The sequence below is a fragment of the Labeo rohita genome, chromosome 3, assembly GCF_022985175.1.
Source record: "Labeo rohita strain BAU-BD-2019 chromosome 3, IGBB_LRoh.1.0, whole genome shotgun sequence".
Classification (NCBI taxonomy): domain Eukaryota; kingdom Metazoa; phylum Chordata; class Actinopteri; order Cypriniformes; family Cyprinidae; genus Labeo; species Labeo rohita.
In genome coordinates, this window is record NC_066871.1 from 21,264,611 (window position 1) to 21,281,718 (window position 17,108).

General features: G+C 37.4%; 1 protein-coding gene across 1 annotated transcript in view; it reads right to left on the reverse strand.

Moving 5' to 3' along the window:
* Nucleotides 1-12,343: 12,343 nt before the first annotated feature.
* Nucleotides 12,344-17,108, reverse strand: part of cacng2a (calcium channel, voltage-dependent, gamma subunit 2a) — an 82,474-nt gene continuing 77,709 nt past the window's right edge. Inside the window, exon 4 of the mRNA XM_051106269.1 lies at nt 12,344-14,424. Within this exon, the coding sequence (XP_050962226.1) occupies nt 13,880-14,424 (545 nt within the window). The 3' untranslated portion in view covers nt 12,344-13,879. The remainder of the gene's footprint in view (nt 14,425-17,108) is intronic.

Here is a 17,108-nt window from a genome sequence, read left to right on the forward strand (position 1 = left end):
GATTGGTCAAACAGAAGTTGGTCTCTAGTGAAATTGTCATTCTGAGGCTCCAGTGTAGTAAGTCCACTGGCTACGTCATAAGCTTCTGCCCCCATAGTCACAGCACGAAAATACTATTAAAAATTAAGTTGGCAAAATACTTGGTAATAGAAAACTTTATATTATCAATGCAGTGAGTGACAACCATCTGTGGACTCCCATTTAAAACAACAGAAACCATCACAGAAATTCTAATGGTTTCCACTACAAATATCATTACAAACATTACAAATTTTTAACTATTATAACCATTAAAAAATGGTTTCTTGTAGTGTGTTTTGGGACATGTTCCATTAGGATATAGTGGTTTTAACAAGCCACCAACCTAATGCAACCACTAGAAACCAACAGGGTCCATTACAGTTTCCATTAAAACCAATACAATTCCCATTATAACCAGTAAACCCATTAGAAATTCTGTGATAGTATCTATTGTTTTTTTCAGCAGGGTTAAAGTTAAGGTCAAAAGTTTACATCCCCCTTTCAGAATCTGCAAAATAAGAGGGATCATACAAAAAAAAAAACCCAATACAATAAATTAGTACTGACTTAAATAAGGTATTTCACGTAAAGGATGTTTACATATAGTCCACAAGAGAAAATAATAGTTGAATTTATAAAAATGACTCATGTTCATAAGTTTACATACGCTTGATTCTTAATACTGTGTTGTTTCCTGAATGATCCACAACTGTGTTTTTTGTTTTAGTGATAGTTGTTCATGAGTCCCTTGTTTGTCCTGAACAGTTAAACTGCCTGCTGTTCTTCAGAAAAATCCTTCAGGCCCCACAAAATCTTTGGTTTTTCAGCATTTTTGTGTATTTGAACCCTTTCCAACAATGACTGTATGATTTTGAGATCCATCTTTTCACACTGAAGACAACTGAGGGACTTAAATGCAAATATTACGGTTCAAATGCTCACTGATGCTCGAGAGCCAGGGGTGAAAACTTTCTGAATTTGAAGATCAGGGCAAATTTAACCTATTTTGTCTTCTGCAAATTATGTCACTATCTTTTTTAGCCTCTGAAGGGCAGTACGAAGTGAAAAAATATGATATTTTGGCAAAATAAGAAAAATGTACACATCTCCATTCTGTTCTTAATGTATAGTTTTTTCCTTCTGGAGCATCAGTGAGTGTTTGAGGATTTTTCTGAAGAACAGCAGGTAGTTTAATTGTTCAGGACAAACAATTCGGGACTCAAGAACAACCATCTATAAAAAAAAACCAAACAAACAAAAAAAAACATTTACAACACAACAAAAGAAAACATAATACCCTCATCTCCCCAAAACACTGTTCGTCTCAGATATCATAATGAAATCCCTTCGAATCTTTTTTCATGAATTGGAATGTTTGTGAAAGAATTGTGAGTGATTGGAGGACACAAAGGATACACTTGGTGCATCCTTCAAAATGCAGTGAATGAAGGACACAAAATCAAGGTTGCCTTCCAAGGATCCTTTAAATTGAGATGGCCTTCAGTGGAGCTCGATGATGTGGCAGACAAGATATGTAGTCTTACTCAGGCACAGAGTATATACTAGAGGATTTCAAAGATAATTTTTTTTTGTGCCTGTGTCCATTTTTCTTTAGCAGTGTTGGGAAGGTTACTTTGAAAAAGTAATAGGTTAGAGATTACAAGTTACCCTATTTAAATTGCAGTGTAGTCTAACCATCTGAATCACTTTAATAAAGTAATGGAACTGATTACTTTTCCAAACTTAAATTTCTACATTTTTAGAATTTTTTTTCTAAATTTTTTGAAACTGTTAATCATTTTCAAACATTTTAAGCAGGCATGGTTAACCTACAGTTACAAGTAGTAATACTCAACACTGACTACTGTCAGGCTTTCAAAATCCTTCATCGCTTGAATTAAGATTATGATCATTTAATTTTAAAGCACAGCCACCACAAAATCAGACTTTAGCACATCTCTTTGAGATTGTTCTGAGGTCCAATACAGATTCAAAATTGAATAGTTATGATGCTGTTTTTGAAATCAAATCTTTGCAAAGCTATGACAGGAAACACTGGCATTTAACAATGCCTTGGAAAAAAAAAACAGTTAATCTTAAAAAATAACAGATATACAAAAACCAAAAATAGAAATAAAAACAGTTGTCAACTGATGTCTCATATTTTAGAGCAGTCAGTGCAATTTTGGAAAAAAATCTCTACGTGTGTAAAAAAAATATTAAGATATATCCCCCTTTGTAATCTTTAACATTTTCAAAGGTAACGGTATTTTAATTACATGTTTTTTTCTCAGTAATTGTAATAGATTACAATTACATTTATTTTGTAATTAAATTACGTAATTCCATGCAATGGAACACAAATAAAAATATTTCTTATAAAATCTGAGAGAAAAAAAGCACTGATTTTTACACTGAATTTTAACAATGTCTTACTTACAAATACTTTTCTGGGCCTTGAACTTGTCAGTTGTGTTGCTGTCTATGCAGGGTTAGAAAGCGCTTGGATTTCATTAAAAAAAATTCTTAATTTGTGTTTTGAAGATAAACAATGGCCTTACGGGTTTGGAATGACAAGAGGGCGACAGAATTTTTTCAGATCAGAATCTTTTGTTGGTGAACTATCCCTTTAAAGAAATTTGTTCACTAACTTTTAAGACTAGTTTCGGTTTACATAACCAGCCACTGATTTGCCTCATAGTTTAATTAATATACAACATATTTGCACTTACCCTACATGTATTTAAAACAATCTTTAATGCAATTACATGATATTTCAGTTATTAAAAAAACAATGTTCAGTTATTTGTTTATAAATATTTTAAGTGTATCAAGTGCTAGAAATTATATTATGTCCAGTTTGATTTGTCATGAACTATATTAAGCAAATACACAGATACTTTACAGATACACCGATAAGTTTATTTTAAAGTACATTAGTAGATTAGCTGATAATTGATGAAAACCCTGTCTGAGTGAGGACCAGATGTCTCACTGGTATTAAATAGCCCTCTTTGGAAGGTATAATAATGGAGTGTGCAGTAAAAGAGAGAAGCGCAGGGATGAAAGGGCCGAAGCGGTATGTCATTGTGGCCGAAGGGCGAGTCTGTGTTAGTCTCCTCTCTGTGCTGTGCACTTACATAAGGAGCTCTGGCGGGGCATACAGCTATTCCCCACACCGTCCTATCTTCTGCTCTCCACCCCTCCTCCTTTTCCCCTCTCATGTCATAACTACCCTTCATTACATTGTTTATGCTCTTTAAACGTGCTGGTTACAGTCAGTCAGCGCATACAATGATACCATTGCTTGTATAGTGTATGATGCCTATTTTTTTTTTTTGCATATTAAAATTATGAATATATAAATATACATTTAAAAACATTTGTCCTTGGTTACATTGTTTCACATTTCAAGAGAATGTAATGCCCAAATGCACTTATCTGCTGGTGGTGTCATAAAGTGCAAAGATGTTTTATAAAGGACAAGCGCATCTGCAACACATTAAGAAATCTTTTGCATATCCTTTATGGACTATGTTGAAACCCCACAGTATGAGTAGGATATCTTCAACCGTCCTACGTTGCCATTTATGATTGCAGTAATACACATGAATTGGTTTTATTTTCTTAAGAAAGATGGGGAAGAGCCAGTGGAGAGTCCTTGGCTAGCGTCTGCCTGACTGCAGCCCTGATGCACAAGTGCTGCACTGTGGCATCAGTATTCTGAGCTGGTTCCTATGGACACAGCATTCTTAAAGCCAGCAACAGCATCACCAGACTCCTGAGCAGAAGACAGGCCCAGCACGCGTTTTCTCACCTCACCACTAGAGGGCGCGTGGCGGTGCAGCACATCCCACAGTCTGTCTGCATGTGGAGACTGGAGAGGGACGCAGGCAAACGTTTGGTCATTGCGCTGAGCAATGGGTGATACAGCTACGAATTAGCCGCGGGCTGTTCATCTGTTCCATTTATGTGAGTGAGAGAGCTGAATTTGTTGGTGCTGTGTCATAATTTACATTCATTACATTGTCGAAGTCTCTTTTACTATCACATGAGTAGTCCCTCATGAGCTCATGCAGCCAGTTCAGTTCACGGAGTTTCTTTGCTTTCAAACACTTTTCATACGAATGATTTCCATTCGTCTACACGTGGGTTCATTTTTTTAACGATAAAACTAAACAAAAAGCTCTCGATAAAGCAGTAGACAAGAAGTAAACAAGACATTTTGTATGCAAATTGTATAATATCCAAGGTAGGCTAAACATTTCTAGTAATTGTGTTAATTCACATATTGTATTTTCAGAAAGTTTTGGAATATTTTTCCTTTTCCCAAATGTGTCACTACTGAAACACAGTAATATATAATTTAATAAGAAGGGTTACATTGACTTATATTAAAATTATGCTTACACCTTGTAAATATATGTTTTGCTATTTTATTAGAAAGTTTTCAGATGTAAATCAATAACAATTACAATTTTGACAATATTTCAAGTGTGATTTATAAGATTTACTGTGTTTGGAATCCACTTTTTCTTTGTAAAAAGCAAAAAGTTGATCATGCTGATTTCAAAATTAAGGATTCATTAGTTTGAATATACATTGAACCAAACACATCTTTAATATACTTTATACTGGTTGTGACTGCAAATTTTTCGGTAGTGACAGTAACGCTTTGGTAGCGACCACATCACATTGCTGAATTTTAACTCAGATACTGAAACACTACTAAAACATACTAAAAACTTGCATAACAGTACTAAAATTTTGTTTATTTTCCCCCAAATAAAGGATTATGTGTTCCCTATTGTTACTACTGAAACAATAATATGTTTCATTTGTGACTGTTACGGTAGTGACAATTTTAGATACTTTTGAGGCAAGCTCAAACATACTCAGCACATAGCTAGCACAGTTCCGAAGAATTGTGCACACATAAAACTACATTTTATGGAATAACACCCAAAAAAACTGTAGTGATGTCACTACTCAAATTTCACCAAATGTTTCAGTAGTGACAATTTGAACCTAGTTCAAAAATGCTAATCAGCACAGGGTAAGCTAACACAGTTCTGAATAATTTCACACATATAAAAAATAAATGTTCGAAAAACACCCAAAAAAGTGCTTAGCTGCAGAAAAAAGGTGTTTGCTGGTGATGTTCTTTAAAGTTTCACACATTTGAACACCTCAAAAGTCTCAAAATTAGGTTACTGTACCTATTTACTCACCATGTAGCTATGAGAGAGAGTGACACATGAATAGTTCCTGATCTTAAATGTAGGGGTGTAGTTAAAATCAGTCTCAGCCAAGTAGTAACATGAAAATGCAGGACTTTTTTTTTTTTTTTTTTTTTTTACATAAAGTTTCATAGTTTACAATGAAAATATAGATTTTAAATACAAAATCAAAAAGACATAAAAACAGACATAAAAAAAAAGCCTCCTCCCAATTGCAAGTACCCACTAAATGATGATTTTATGTATATTAAGCTTACTGATATTTTAAATATTATTGTGGTTTTCAATAGATAATAGAAGGATCTTAGATTTGAATGCATAAATGATTTTTAAATGTGTTTTTTGGTTGTGAGACAGCAGTTTGCACCATTTTTTTGTAGAATGGATGAGCCTATACTCATACTACATAACAATGTGTGATATATGTGACTATGAGATATGAGATTTATATTTTTGTTAAGATAGGACAATATTAGATCGAGATACAACTATTTGAAAATCTGGAATTTGAGGATGCAAAAAATCTTGATAAAATCACTTTTAAAGTTGTCCAAATTAAGTTCTTAGCAATGCATATTACTAATCAAACATTAAGTTTTGATATAATTACGGTAGTAAATTTACAAAACATCTTCATGGAACATGATCTTTACTTAATATTCTAATGATTTTTGGTATTAATGAAAAAACGATAATTTTGACCCATACAGTGTATTGTTGGCTATTGCTACAAATATACCCATGCTACTTATGACTGGGTTTGTGGTCCAGGGTTACATATACAGTAGTCAACATTTGAAATGGATCAAAACCTTTCATCAAAGTTTCATCAAAACAAAACCAAAAACAATACCTGTTCTTGTCTTAAGACAACTTTGATTAACGTTTTTGATCTACTTCAAATGTTGACTAATATATATCCAAGATATACTGTTAAATAAAAAAGTTAATAAATCTTAAAAATGATAAAATATTATATACACTGCCCTTCAAAAGTTTGGAAACGCCCTAGAAAAAGTGGGGTTCAGGACAATATTGGCATGAATCCTTTTTAATTTGTGATAATTTTGCACTGATAAGGGACAACACAAACTACGAAAACATATTTTATTACATAAACAGTTTATACATAGAAAAAACTTACATTTTCGATTCATCAGAATATCCACCATTAGCAGCTATTACAGCTGCATAATCTGGGCCTAAATTCATTGTATTCTAAACTTAATTGGCAATCAATTGTTGAAGCTATTAAGGTGTGCTGACCCAAAAATCTTTTAAAAACCTGGGCCAAGTTTAAACCAGTAACCAGGCATCACAGCTGGCAAAGGGGCATGTCTGACTTTGACATGTATATAGTACCATTATTATGTAATCAAAATGAAAATTATTATTGCTGCTCTTCAATGATAATGTCAACTTACTTTAATGTATTTGCACCAAAAAATAAGGATTTATGCTGATATCGTCCAAAACTACACTTTGCCAGGGGGGTTTCCAGACTTTTGGAGGGCAGTTGTGCTTTGCTTCAAGCATCTTGGAGACATTTGCCACAGTTCTTCTAGATTTCTTCCTTAAAAAAGCTTCAATTACAGTTCAAGGCTTTATACCACTCTTTTTCCTGTTTCAGTCATCAAGTCTCATTTCAGTCTAAACTCTGCCTGACCCGGGTGAACTCAGCTGAGCTCAGATCCCAGCTGAGCATCACAAGCTTGAGACACCGCTCCAAAAAAACAGACACGGCACAGCTCCGTGTCACGTCTCATCCCGACTGTTTGAAAGGATGATAGAGACACACTGATTTTTAGGCTTGTTGGACAGTTGGCTTTGTGGTCTGGGCTTATATAAGTGTGGTCAGGGGCTGGAGACACAAAGGCAGCAGCTGTGGGATTGTGCCTTTAGTATTCCCAGCCAGAAGGGGACAGCATGTTCCTCGGGTCTCTGAGAAACCAACCACACACACAGTCTCTCGCTCGCTCTCTCTCTCTTTTGTACTCACTCTCCACTCTGATCACACAGCACTGCAGAGAGACACACAAGGCACGTTTGATCACCACAACAGGAGAGAGAGAGGGGGAGAGGGAGAGAGAAAGGAAACAGATACGCGTGGATAAGCACACAGAGTGATGGGGAATAAGAATAGAGAGAGAGAGAAGAGACAGAGCGAGGTGTCAAATGGAGAGGTAGCAGGAAAGAGAAGGCTGGAGATGGGTAGACAGACACTGACAGGTACACAGCAAGGGGCTAATACCTAACATCATGTCTCACAGCAAGATGCAGATATTGACACTCCGGGTAAGAGAAAGAGAGAGTCGGATCCAAAACAGAGATCCAATGCAAAGACAATACTTGAAGATTTCAACCTCATTTATGCGGAGTTATTTTATTGCTGGAGGTCACAAGGTCACTGTTGTTTCTTGCTGCTGGGCTGCATAACTGGCCATAGCTTTGATAACCAAAAATGACATTTATAAGATTTATTGCTGCTAAATATTAAAATTTTGCAGTAAAATATTGCAGCAGTGACTAGTTGAACAATTATTAAAAAAAATTTAGTAAAAATCACTCAAGGTGCTGACAATTTCTGACATGCTGTTTATATGTGGGCAGAGACAAATTATATAGAAGGGATAATCTAAAAAAACTTTACTCACCCTCATGTTGTTACAAATAGTTTTGGTTCCCACTGACTTCCATCAATGGTCAATGGGAACCAAAACTGCTTCCATAATTCTTCAAAACATCTTCTTTTGTGCTCAAAAGAAGAAACTCATACAAGTTTGGAACAACATGAGCAAAAGATTACAGAATGTTATTTTCTGGTTGAATAGTTCCTTTAAGAGCCCTCCAAAAACTGGCAAAATATATTTTATAATATAGCTGCAAGCAGTGATTTCCTCTTCAAGCGCTTTAGGCATTTAAGACATTACATATTATTTAGCAAGCCTGTAACCACCTAAATCAATTATTAAAAAAAAACAAAAAAACATTTTGGTCATATCCAGGTGTTTTACCATAGAAATATGATTTTTGGTTTTTATATGAAATATGGTTTTTATAACATTTATGACTGTTATAGCACCAGCTGTGGTTCGATCTCCCTGAAACTTTGCGTGCTTATTTAGGATCACCTGTCACATGTGCTCAGTGAGTTTTGTGAAGTTTTGAGTTTTTGTTCAGGCTTTATAGGCTTTTGAGTATGTTTAGACAGGCCCCTTTTCCAAAGGACCCCATTGTAGCTTCCCAAAGGGTAAATTTCATGTTTTTGATAATTACTGACCTAAAGACTAGTTCGCAAAAGTAGGTTTTTCACATTTTCTCAATCATTTAAAAAACGTTTTGATTGAGAGCAGTGGTTCTACTGGCAAAGTTGTTCAGCTCTTACGTAAGTGTAGGCATTTTACTAAAAGTGGCCCTGCCACTTTCAAATGTTTTGACATCCCTTTGCCACGGTGAGAAAGTTCCACTCTTTTTTTCATAATTCACTCTCCAGAGAATCTTTCTGCACAATCTTTACGATCGGGCGAAAAACCTAGGACTAGTTCGTAAAAGTAAGTTTTGCAAAATATGCAAAATAAATAAAAATTTTGCCGATCGAACCGTGCGTTTTGTCCGGTGTGATGGTTTAGGAGTTATGAGTGATTTTGTACTTTTGATCGCTGTAGCACCCCCTGTCAGGCCGATTGGGGCGAGCCTCGATCACGTTGTAGGCGGTGTGAGTAATACCATCTTTCCAAGTTTCAAGTCTCTACGACTTACGGTTTGGTCTGCATGATCAGTTTTACATGGAAATTGCTCATCCGTGACCATTCTAACAACTGCAGTAGGGTTTCAGTTCTACGTGCTTGAATATAATAAAATATGTGCAGTTTATCTGCAAATATTGTTTCCATTCATTGGGTGGACGGACTGTACATGAATTAGGAAATGATCACTGGTCACTTCGTTGCTATAATTCTCTGTAAGTGTGAACAGAGCTTCAGGCGGTATAGAGGAAAAAAGAAAAGACAAGGAATATCTCTCCTTTTTAATACCGTTTTTTAAGGGCTGACAGTTTGTGCCTCGCAGCCACAGAGGGGGATCGTTGGAGAGGGAAATGTAGGTCTCGCTGTATGCCTTCAACCACGGCGCCAATGTCCACACACACGCTGACATCACTGCAAACCCTGCGCTCAAAACGCCTGTATCTCAGAATAGTCTCATTTATTTTTTTTAGCTCCTTTAGCCTTGTTTTAGTATACATAATTGAATTGCGTATATAAAATCCCAAAAGATATGAAAATCATAAAGGGGATGTATTTGAAAGAGTGCACTTAGTAAGTTTTCATCCTTGTTTACAAAAAAAACTTTAAAAACTTAAAAAACACTTAAAAAAGTTTACTTTTAAAAAATGTATAAAAGCCCAGTACAAACAAAAATGACTGAGCTCTCCTTCAATGTTACAGTTGTTTTTCCTAGACAGCACTGAATTTAGAAAGAGACTATTTGTGACCCTGGACCACAAAACCAAGTAAGCAGCACGGGTATATTTGTAGCAACAGCCAAAAATACATTGTATGGGTCAAAATGATCAGTTTTTCTTTTATGCCAAAAATCATTAGGATATTAAGTAAAGATCATGTTCCATGAAGATATTTTGTACATTTCCTACCATAAATATATAAAAACTTTATTTTTGATTAGTAATATGCATTGCTAAGAATTTGGACAAGGCGATTTACTTAGTATTTTTATTTATTTATTTATTTGCACCCTCAGATTCCAGATTTTCAAATAGTTGTATCTTGGCCTAAAATTGTCCTATCCTATCAGCTGTAAAATTTACCTTTATGACTGGTTTTGTGGTCCAGGTTCACATATAGATATTTTGCTCAAGTCTCACATTTTCTTGAATTTCTTATCATATTCTTCAGTTAATATAAGCAATACTACATTAATTTTTCTACATTTATCATCTCAGTTGCATCATTAGTTTATCATTTGTATTAAGGATTTTACGGAGAAATATCTGAGACAAAATTAATACTTTTACAATAGGATTTACAGGAAGTTAGTTCTCTAGTTTTTGACTCCCAAGCCCCTAATTGTCCACAACAATATTTGATGGCCCCTTGACTTTTACAGTTGTTTCTGATTTACTGGATAAGGCCTTGAAAAAAAATCACAGTTTCTAAATTTCTACCCGATTGTTTAGGGGATGAATTAAAATGAGTAGTATCTTAAAGGGATAGTTCATCCAAAAATTAATCATCTTCAGTACACAAATTAAGATATTTTTGATGAAATCTGAGAAAGTTTTGACCCTGCATAGACAGCAAAGCAACTGAAATGTTCAAGACCCAGGTCAGAAGGACATTGTTAAAAAAAAAAAGTCCATGTGACATCTGTGGCTAAACCATAATGTTATGAAGCCACAATAATATGTTTTTTTGCACAAAGAAAACAGAAATAATGACTTTATTCAACAATTTCTTGTTTGTCAGTCTTTGACACGCATTCATGAGAGTACCACAATGCATGCTCTCAGATTTCAACAAAAATATTTTAATTTGTGTTCTGAAGATGAACGAATGTCTTACGGGTTTGGAACGACATGAGGGTGAGTAATTAATGACAGAATTTAAATTTTTGGATGAACTATCCCTTTAATTTGTAGTTATTTTATTGCTTGTTTTATTTCACTTGAATTAATTTCAAGTCATCCTTCTGCCCCCTATTGAGCCCTGGCTGAGAACTAAAATCTGTCTAAACACAAATTTGTAAAGCACAGAAATAATTTGAGACGAGGCAGCAAACATGCCGCTTCAGTATGTAGTGCCGTGCATAGTCTGGAAGACAGCGGCTCATTTAGAGGAAACTAAAGAGTGAGCGTGTTCATTCATCAGCCGGTAATCTTGATCTCGGGAACGAAGAGGCTATTACCTGATGATTGATTTGTCTGTTTAAATCTGTTGATTTTTTTTTCCTCGTTTTCAACAATATTGTAATGAGGAGAGAGAGGGAGCTGTGGGGTGGGGGTTGTGGTAGAATTTGATTTGCCGGATGAGAAGAATGGGAAAGTTGATGCGAGAGACGTCGGAATGTGATGAAGGAGAAAAAGGACAGAGCGAGTGATGAATGTGTAACGGAGAGGAGGATGGATGTAAAAGAGAGCGAGAGGGAAAGAAAGCAGCGAGAGCGATAGATGGGGGAGGGGGTGTAGTATGCAAGTAGATGATTCACAGAGGGAGGGAAAAATGAGAGATTGTGCAGGGGAGGCAAATTAAGGACAAGCATGTTGGCCCAACAAGATGGAGGGAGATGGATGAGGGAATACATGGAGTGGGAGAATGAGGGAAGCGTTTTAATTCAGAGAACTGCTTGTGTGTGGTGGTAATTTCGCACTCTCTCTGCCTCCTTGGTCGAGGGAAGACTCACAAAATGGCTGTCGCTTATAGACGGCGGGTCAGATTTCGGCATGTATTAAAGGAGGCATGAATCCAATATGTATAGCAGCAGAAATTCCTCTGCCTGAGCAAATTCATTCCTCACAGGAAAGCTTGTTGTCTAGATTGACATATCCTCTTATTGAGCATGAATTCATGCTTATATGAACCAATTCTCAAAGTAAAACTCAAACCCTTTGCTGCTCTCTGAAGCAATTCTGTCCTACGTGTAAATCCGGACCTGTTACGCGCAGGTCTTTGGGAACGAAAGTGATTGAGTAGTGTGAGTACATGTTTTACTACAGACCTGTGTTTTGTTTGTCACAAGGCGCTTTCTTTTTTTCCCCCCTCCATTTTTCTTGGGTTCGCTCCACCAGGGCAAAGCAAATCATGCCGAACCATTCACACTCATTATTAGCGCAACAGATACATTACATACTTAAGAGACCGTTTCCCACATATAGATGAGCCTGGAACAGATGAGTAATTACGTGGCCTGTTACTTCACTTCCCTACTGTTACTTACTCACGTCTGACTCATTTGGAAAGCCTCGTGCTCGCTCACAACACGGCCTGCCTTCCTGCTGGTTTGAATGGCGCTCGAGACTCCGTCAGGTGCGTGAGGGTTTGCAAACACAGAGAAGCAGCAGTAGCGAGTTTGTTCCCCCTTGGGTTTGTCTGTTTATTCATCAGGACTTGATGCATCCAAGTTTAGGATCAGTCATTCTGTTTTGGCACCTTTAGATTTAATTTCAAATAAAACGACACGTTGAAAATGAATCCAAAGAAATACGAAATGACTAAGGCGTGTGATTCTGAGAAAAAAGAAATGAGTAAAAGAAATGCACGTGGATACAAAGAACTCAGAATTTAAAAAAAGCAGTTTTGTCATCATTTGTTTGCTTGGTTTATCACCAAAGTATATTATTATAATGATTAATCATAATAATAATAATAATTAATAATAATAATAAAAACCAAAACAGAAAGAGTACACAAAACATTAATATTTAACTTTTTTAACATTGCTTTTCCCTTTATAATTATCATTATCCTTTAAAACTTAAGTTTCAAGAGCAGGTTTGCTGTAAATTTATAGCATGCATTTAATCTTTGTATTCGTGAGTCACTTAGCTTCGTTTCTCGTAATATTTCGTACTTTATTTGTCGCTTGCGTTCTTGCAAGTATTTATTTAGAGTTCAGCATCCTCTTCTTTTCCTCCCCCCTCCTCCTTCCTTTTTTTCGTCTTGGCAGTCGTTTCTGGAGTCTTTCAGCGAACTCTGACCCCCTTTTTGTTGCTCGTGCCAGCGCAGGGGTTCGCTTTTGTTTTTCTGTCGTTCGCTCCCATGACGACCGAATGCGAGAGTAGAGAAAAAAAAGGAAGCAAACGGGGACTGAGAAAAAGATGAGAAGGTTCTTTTAAAAGAATAGAATTTTGTCTAAGGTTGAACGTCTTTGTCAGTCTCGTGTTACAGCAGCTTTGCGGTGAAGATCCTCCGTGATTTTGTCCGTCGTCCGGCTACGGTCGCAGCTCAGGAACACAGAGTCTCTCTTCCAACAGATCATTACCCAGCAAACAGCGGTTTGACTTTTTTTTGCCTCAGAAAAGTCTTGATTATTATGTTAATTTATTTATAAAATTAATATATACATATATATATATATATACTATATGTATATATATCGTACCTTTTGTAAGAGATTGCAGACCGGGCTATTTCTTACTGAATACCTTACTGCAGTGGTTCACAGTTTTTTTTTTTTTTTATGCAAGTAACAAATGAACAAATAAATAAATATGATGAATATAGTGTAGAGGGGAAGAAGACTTATGAGGGAGCAGTAGCTTGCTGATCCACGTAGACCGATGGGTGGTGAAATGCTTCCTTAACAAAACATGTCAAATCAGTGCCACAAGCTACAGCTCCCGTGTCACGGGCCGAAAGAACCCTTCTGCATATCTCTTAGAGCCTCTCTCTGTTTCAAACCCGTCTCATTTTGTCAATGGCAAATGGCAAAATCATGCATACATGTGTAATCTTTGATCGAAACGTAAAAATCCTCCCGGTTCCTCCGAATCGTGAAAACGCATGGTACATGAAGTTTGATCTGTAATATTTCGGGCCTCCGCCCCTCCTCTGCCCTGCTCCCGTCTCCTTCGCCCTGCTATCTGTACGGGGGGAGGTTGTGCCTCATACGGGGGTGGTGCGTCGGTTGGCTGTGTTAGTGTGGGATGAGTCTTTCAGGTCCTTCTGGATGCAGTTGTGGACCTGCAGGAAGTTGTGGTCTCTCTCCGAATTGTAGGTGGCGGTGGGGGTGCCGTGGCCGCCCTTTAGGGTGTCGCCCCCACGGGTGAGTGTGTACATGGAGATCTCGGTGGAGGGCAGAGCCCCGAAACCCTTCAAGCCCACCGGCGAGGCGTCGCGGGAGTGCGAGGGGTCTGTGGAGCGGGATGAGGAGCGGGAGCGGCGCCGGTAGCGGTACCGGTAGCTGGGGATGCGCGTGATAGCCGAGCCCTGCAGGTAATCTGCGGCCCGCGCGCCCGCCCGCAGCTCCCGGTGCCGGTCGATGAACATGTGCACGGCCAGCACGCCCACCATTTCAGCCATGATAAAGGACAAAGCACCAAAGTAGAAACTCCAGCCGTACGAGTAGCTGTTCTTCTTGGAGTCGCTCTTTGAGGGATCCCCCGCATTGGCTGATATGTACACGATCATGCCAATGATGTTACTGAGGCCTGTCGGGAAGAGAAGAGATATGTTAACCCCATAGCCATGGCTAAAATGCTTATTCACAATCTACACTTTTAGAATAAAAGGTAGAAAAGCTGTCACTGGGGTGGTACCCTTTCAAAAGGTACCCCTTATCCTTAACCTTCTTTGACCCTTAAAGTCCTCATGAAATCAAAATGAAAGTTTTTGGGCTTTTAGTATGAATATGTTAGTTTTAAGGTTAAGCTAGTGTTCTCCAAAAGAACATCAAAATTCGCGTTTAAAAGATATAAGCATTTAAAACCGGCAGTCTCTAACTTTCGCCAATATGGATCAATGATTTTGATGACATCACCTTGCACTTCAGCTGTTTAGCAAACTTTCTGTCCAATCAAATGCTCTCTAGAATCCGAAGCGTCCCGCCCCCTACACTATAAGTAGATTCTGAATCTGCAGCTGAGATGGGTCACTTGTTCACAGAGCTAGTATTTTCTGTATGGTGAATGGCATGTAGTGCACAATGTAGGCGATAGGGAATGATTCAGACAGTGTAAATATGCTTTCGATGAGGGCAAATGAGGTCTGGTTTCACGTTGTGTCACGCAAACCGCAGCAGCAAGCACAGCCTACTTCGGACTTTGGCTCCGGTCCAGAGACGCAATAGTACAGAGCAGGTCATATGCGCAAGGTGGCATACTTTAAAGACTTTTTAAAAACGACACAGCCTCAGCATTATTATGATCACTATTTTGTTTTAGTAAGAGTTTCATATTGAATCTAGGGGGTAATCTATTAGACTGTGGCTGTCATAAGCAGTCAAATGTGGCCTTAGCAAGCTCAACAGCTTTGTGTAAGCAGATGTAAATAAAATGCTATGAAACACAGTCAACGCTGTTGAGATTTATCAGTCCAATAGAAGACCAATAAAGAGCATCCATCATAAAAAGTGTCTCTCACGGCTCCAAAACTTGGTTCTCACGTCTTGCGTGACTAGCATATTCTCACAGAAGCTTACACTGCGCCTGCATCCTACATCATCCACAGGAATGTTTTAAATATGGATGGTTTCTTAAACAGTTCAATTCTTTAAATAACCCCCTGGAACCATGTGGAGTACTTTTTATGATGAATGGATGCACTTTATTGGACTCTATTGGACTATAGCATCTCAACAGCCATTCGCTGCCATTATAAAGAGTGGAAGAGCCAGGACATTTTTTTATATAACTATTTGTCCAAATGAAGGACGTCACCTCTTATTCTCCTCTTATTTACTTTTATTTTAACAGTGGCTTGCCCCTTTAAATGATATGAGCTACGTCTACATTAATCCGGATACATTTGAAAACTGTTTTTCGTTTTAAAATGCTCTTCGTCCACACTAGCGTTTTCCAAAAGTTTTTCATCCATACGGAAACGTAGGAAAACGTTAAATTCCCCATACTGCGCATGCATAAAAACCCACTGAGACGATACAGACGGAAGAGACATAATACACTTTCACGCAATTCTTGGCAGGATCATTTTATTTACGGAAATCATTCACTGACTCTCATGTATGATCTAAAAAGCAGCTGCCCTCACGTTTAGTTGCAGGAGTCAGGATAGCAACTGTGAGTACATTTTCTGTCATCTTTTTAGGACTGTAATGTAAAGAGTGTACAAATATATATTTAGCAGCAGTGTGAAAGTGAATAGCACATAACAGCCACAATTACCGGTATAAACATGGATATCTATTAGTACAATATGTGTCACATGACTAAACATGTGTCATCGTTTTCACAGTCCACACTGCAACGCGAAAACTGCGTTTTCAAATTTATCCACTTCGGAGAGCATTTTCTAAAAGCTCAGTTTTCCTTGACCAAAAACGCTGTCTCAGTGTGGACGGAAGGCCAAAACGGAGAGAAGATGCGTTTTCAGACGAAAACGTATTAGTGTGGACAAGGCCTTAAGGAAGTGACATCGGCCGTCAGAGGAGCCATTTTTAAAAGGTAAGTTTGACTCTCGTATTTGCTGTGGTTTTTATGTTTGAGATGTTTTGTCCAGGACAGCATGTCCACCTCATCACATAGGAATGAACTGTGTTCAATAAAGTTGTATATTTAATGCTAATGCTAGGAGGCCGTAGGCTTCAATACATGGTGAACAGCAGCTATTTTGACATTTCAACCCGGGCACAAATTGAGTTGTCGGACAAAACTTTTGACTTGAATAACCACAAAAATTTTTAAATGAACTTTAATTCAAAAACAGTTATAGAAGAGGTTTATTAAAGCTACTGTCTGTATGAATGTTTGTGTTCTTGAATAGATCTTAAACATAAGATTTGCAATATTACACATGGGTGAAGTCATAGAAAGATATAAAAATATTTTTTTAAGAAAACGTTAAAATACATTGTGTCGTAAACATTAAACCTCAGTGGTGAGTTTATCATCAGAAGTTTGTCTTTGTCGAATCATTTCACTGTGGATGAAACAAAGAGTGAAATGGCTTAAATGAGCCCATTTTAATTACAAAACTATACAATTTAAATAACAGTAGTTGAAAATAGAGTTTCACAGCTGATACACTTTCTCTACTATCTGGCAAAAAGTTAATTTTAGACTCTGGATGTAGCTGGGGATGGCAGAACCTTACTGTCATCTCTGCCTTACAAAATAAAGTGTAACTGCCCTCTAAATGGTAAGGTTAACACAGCTGG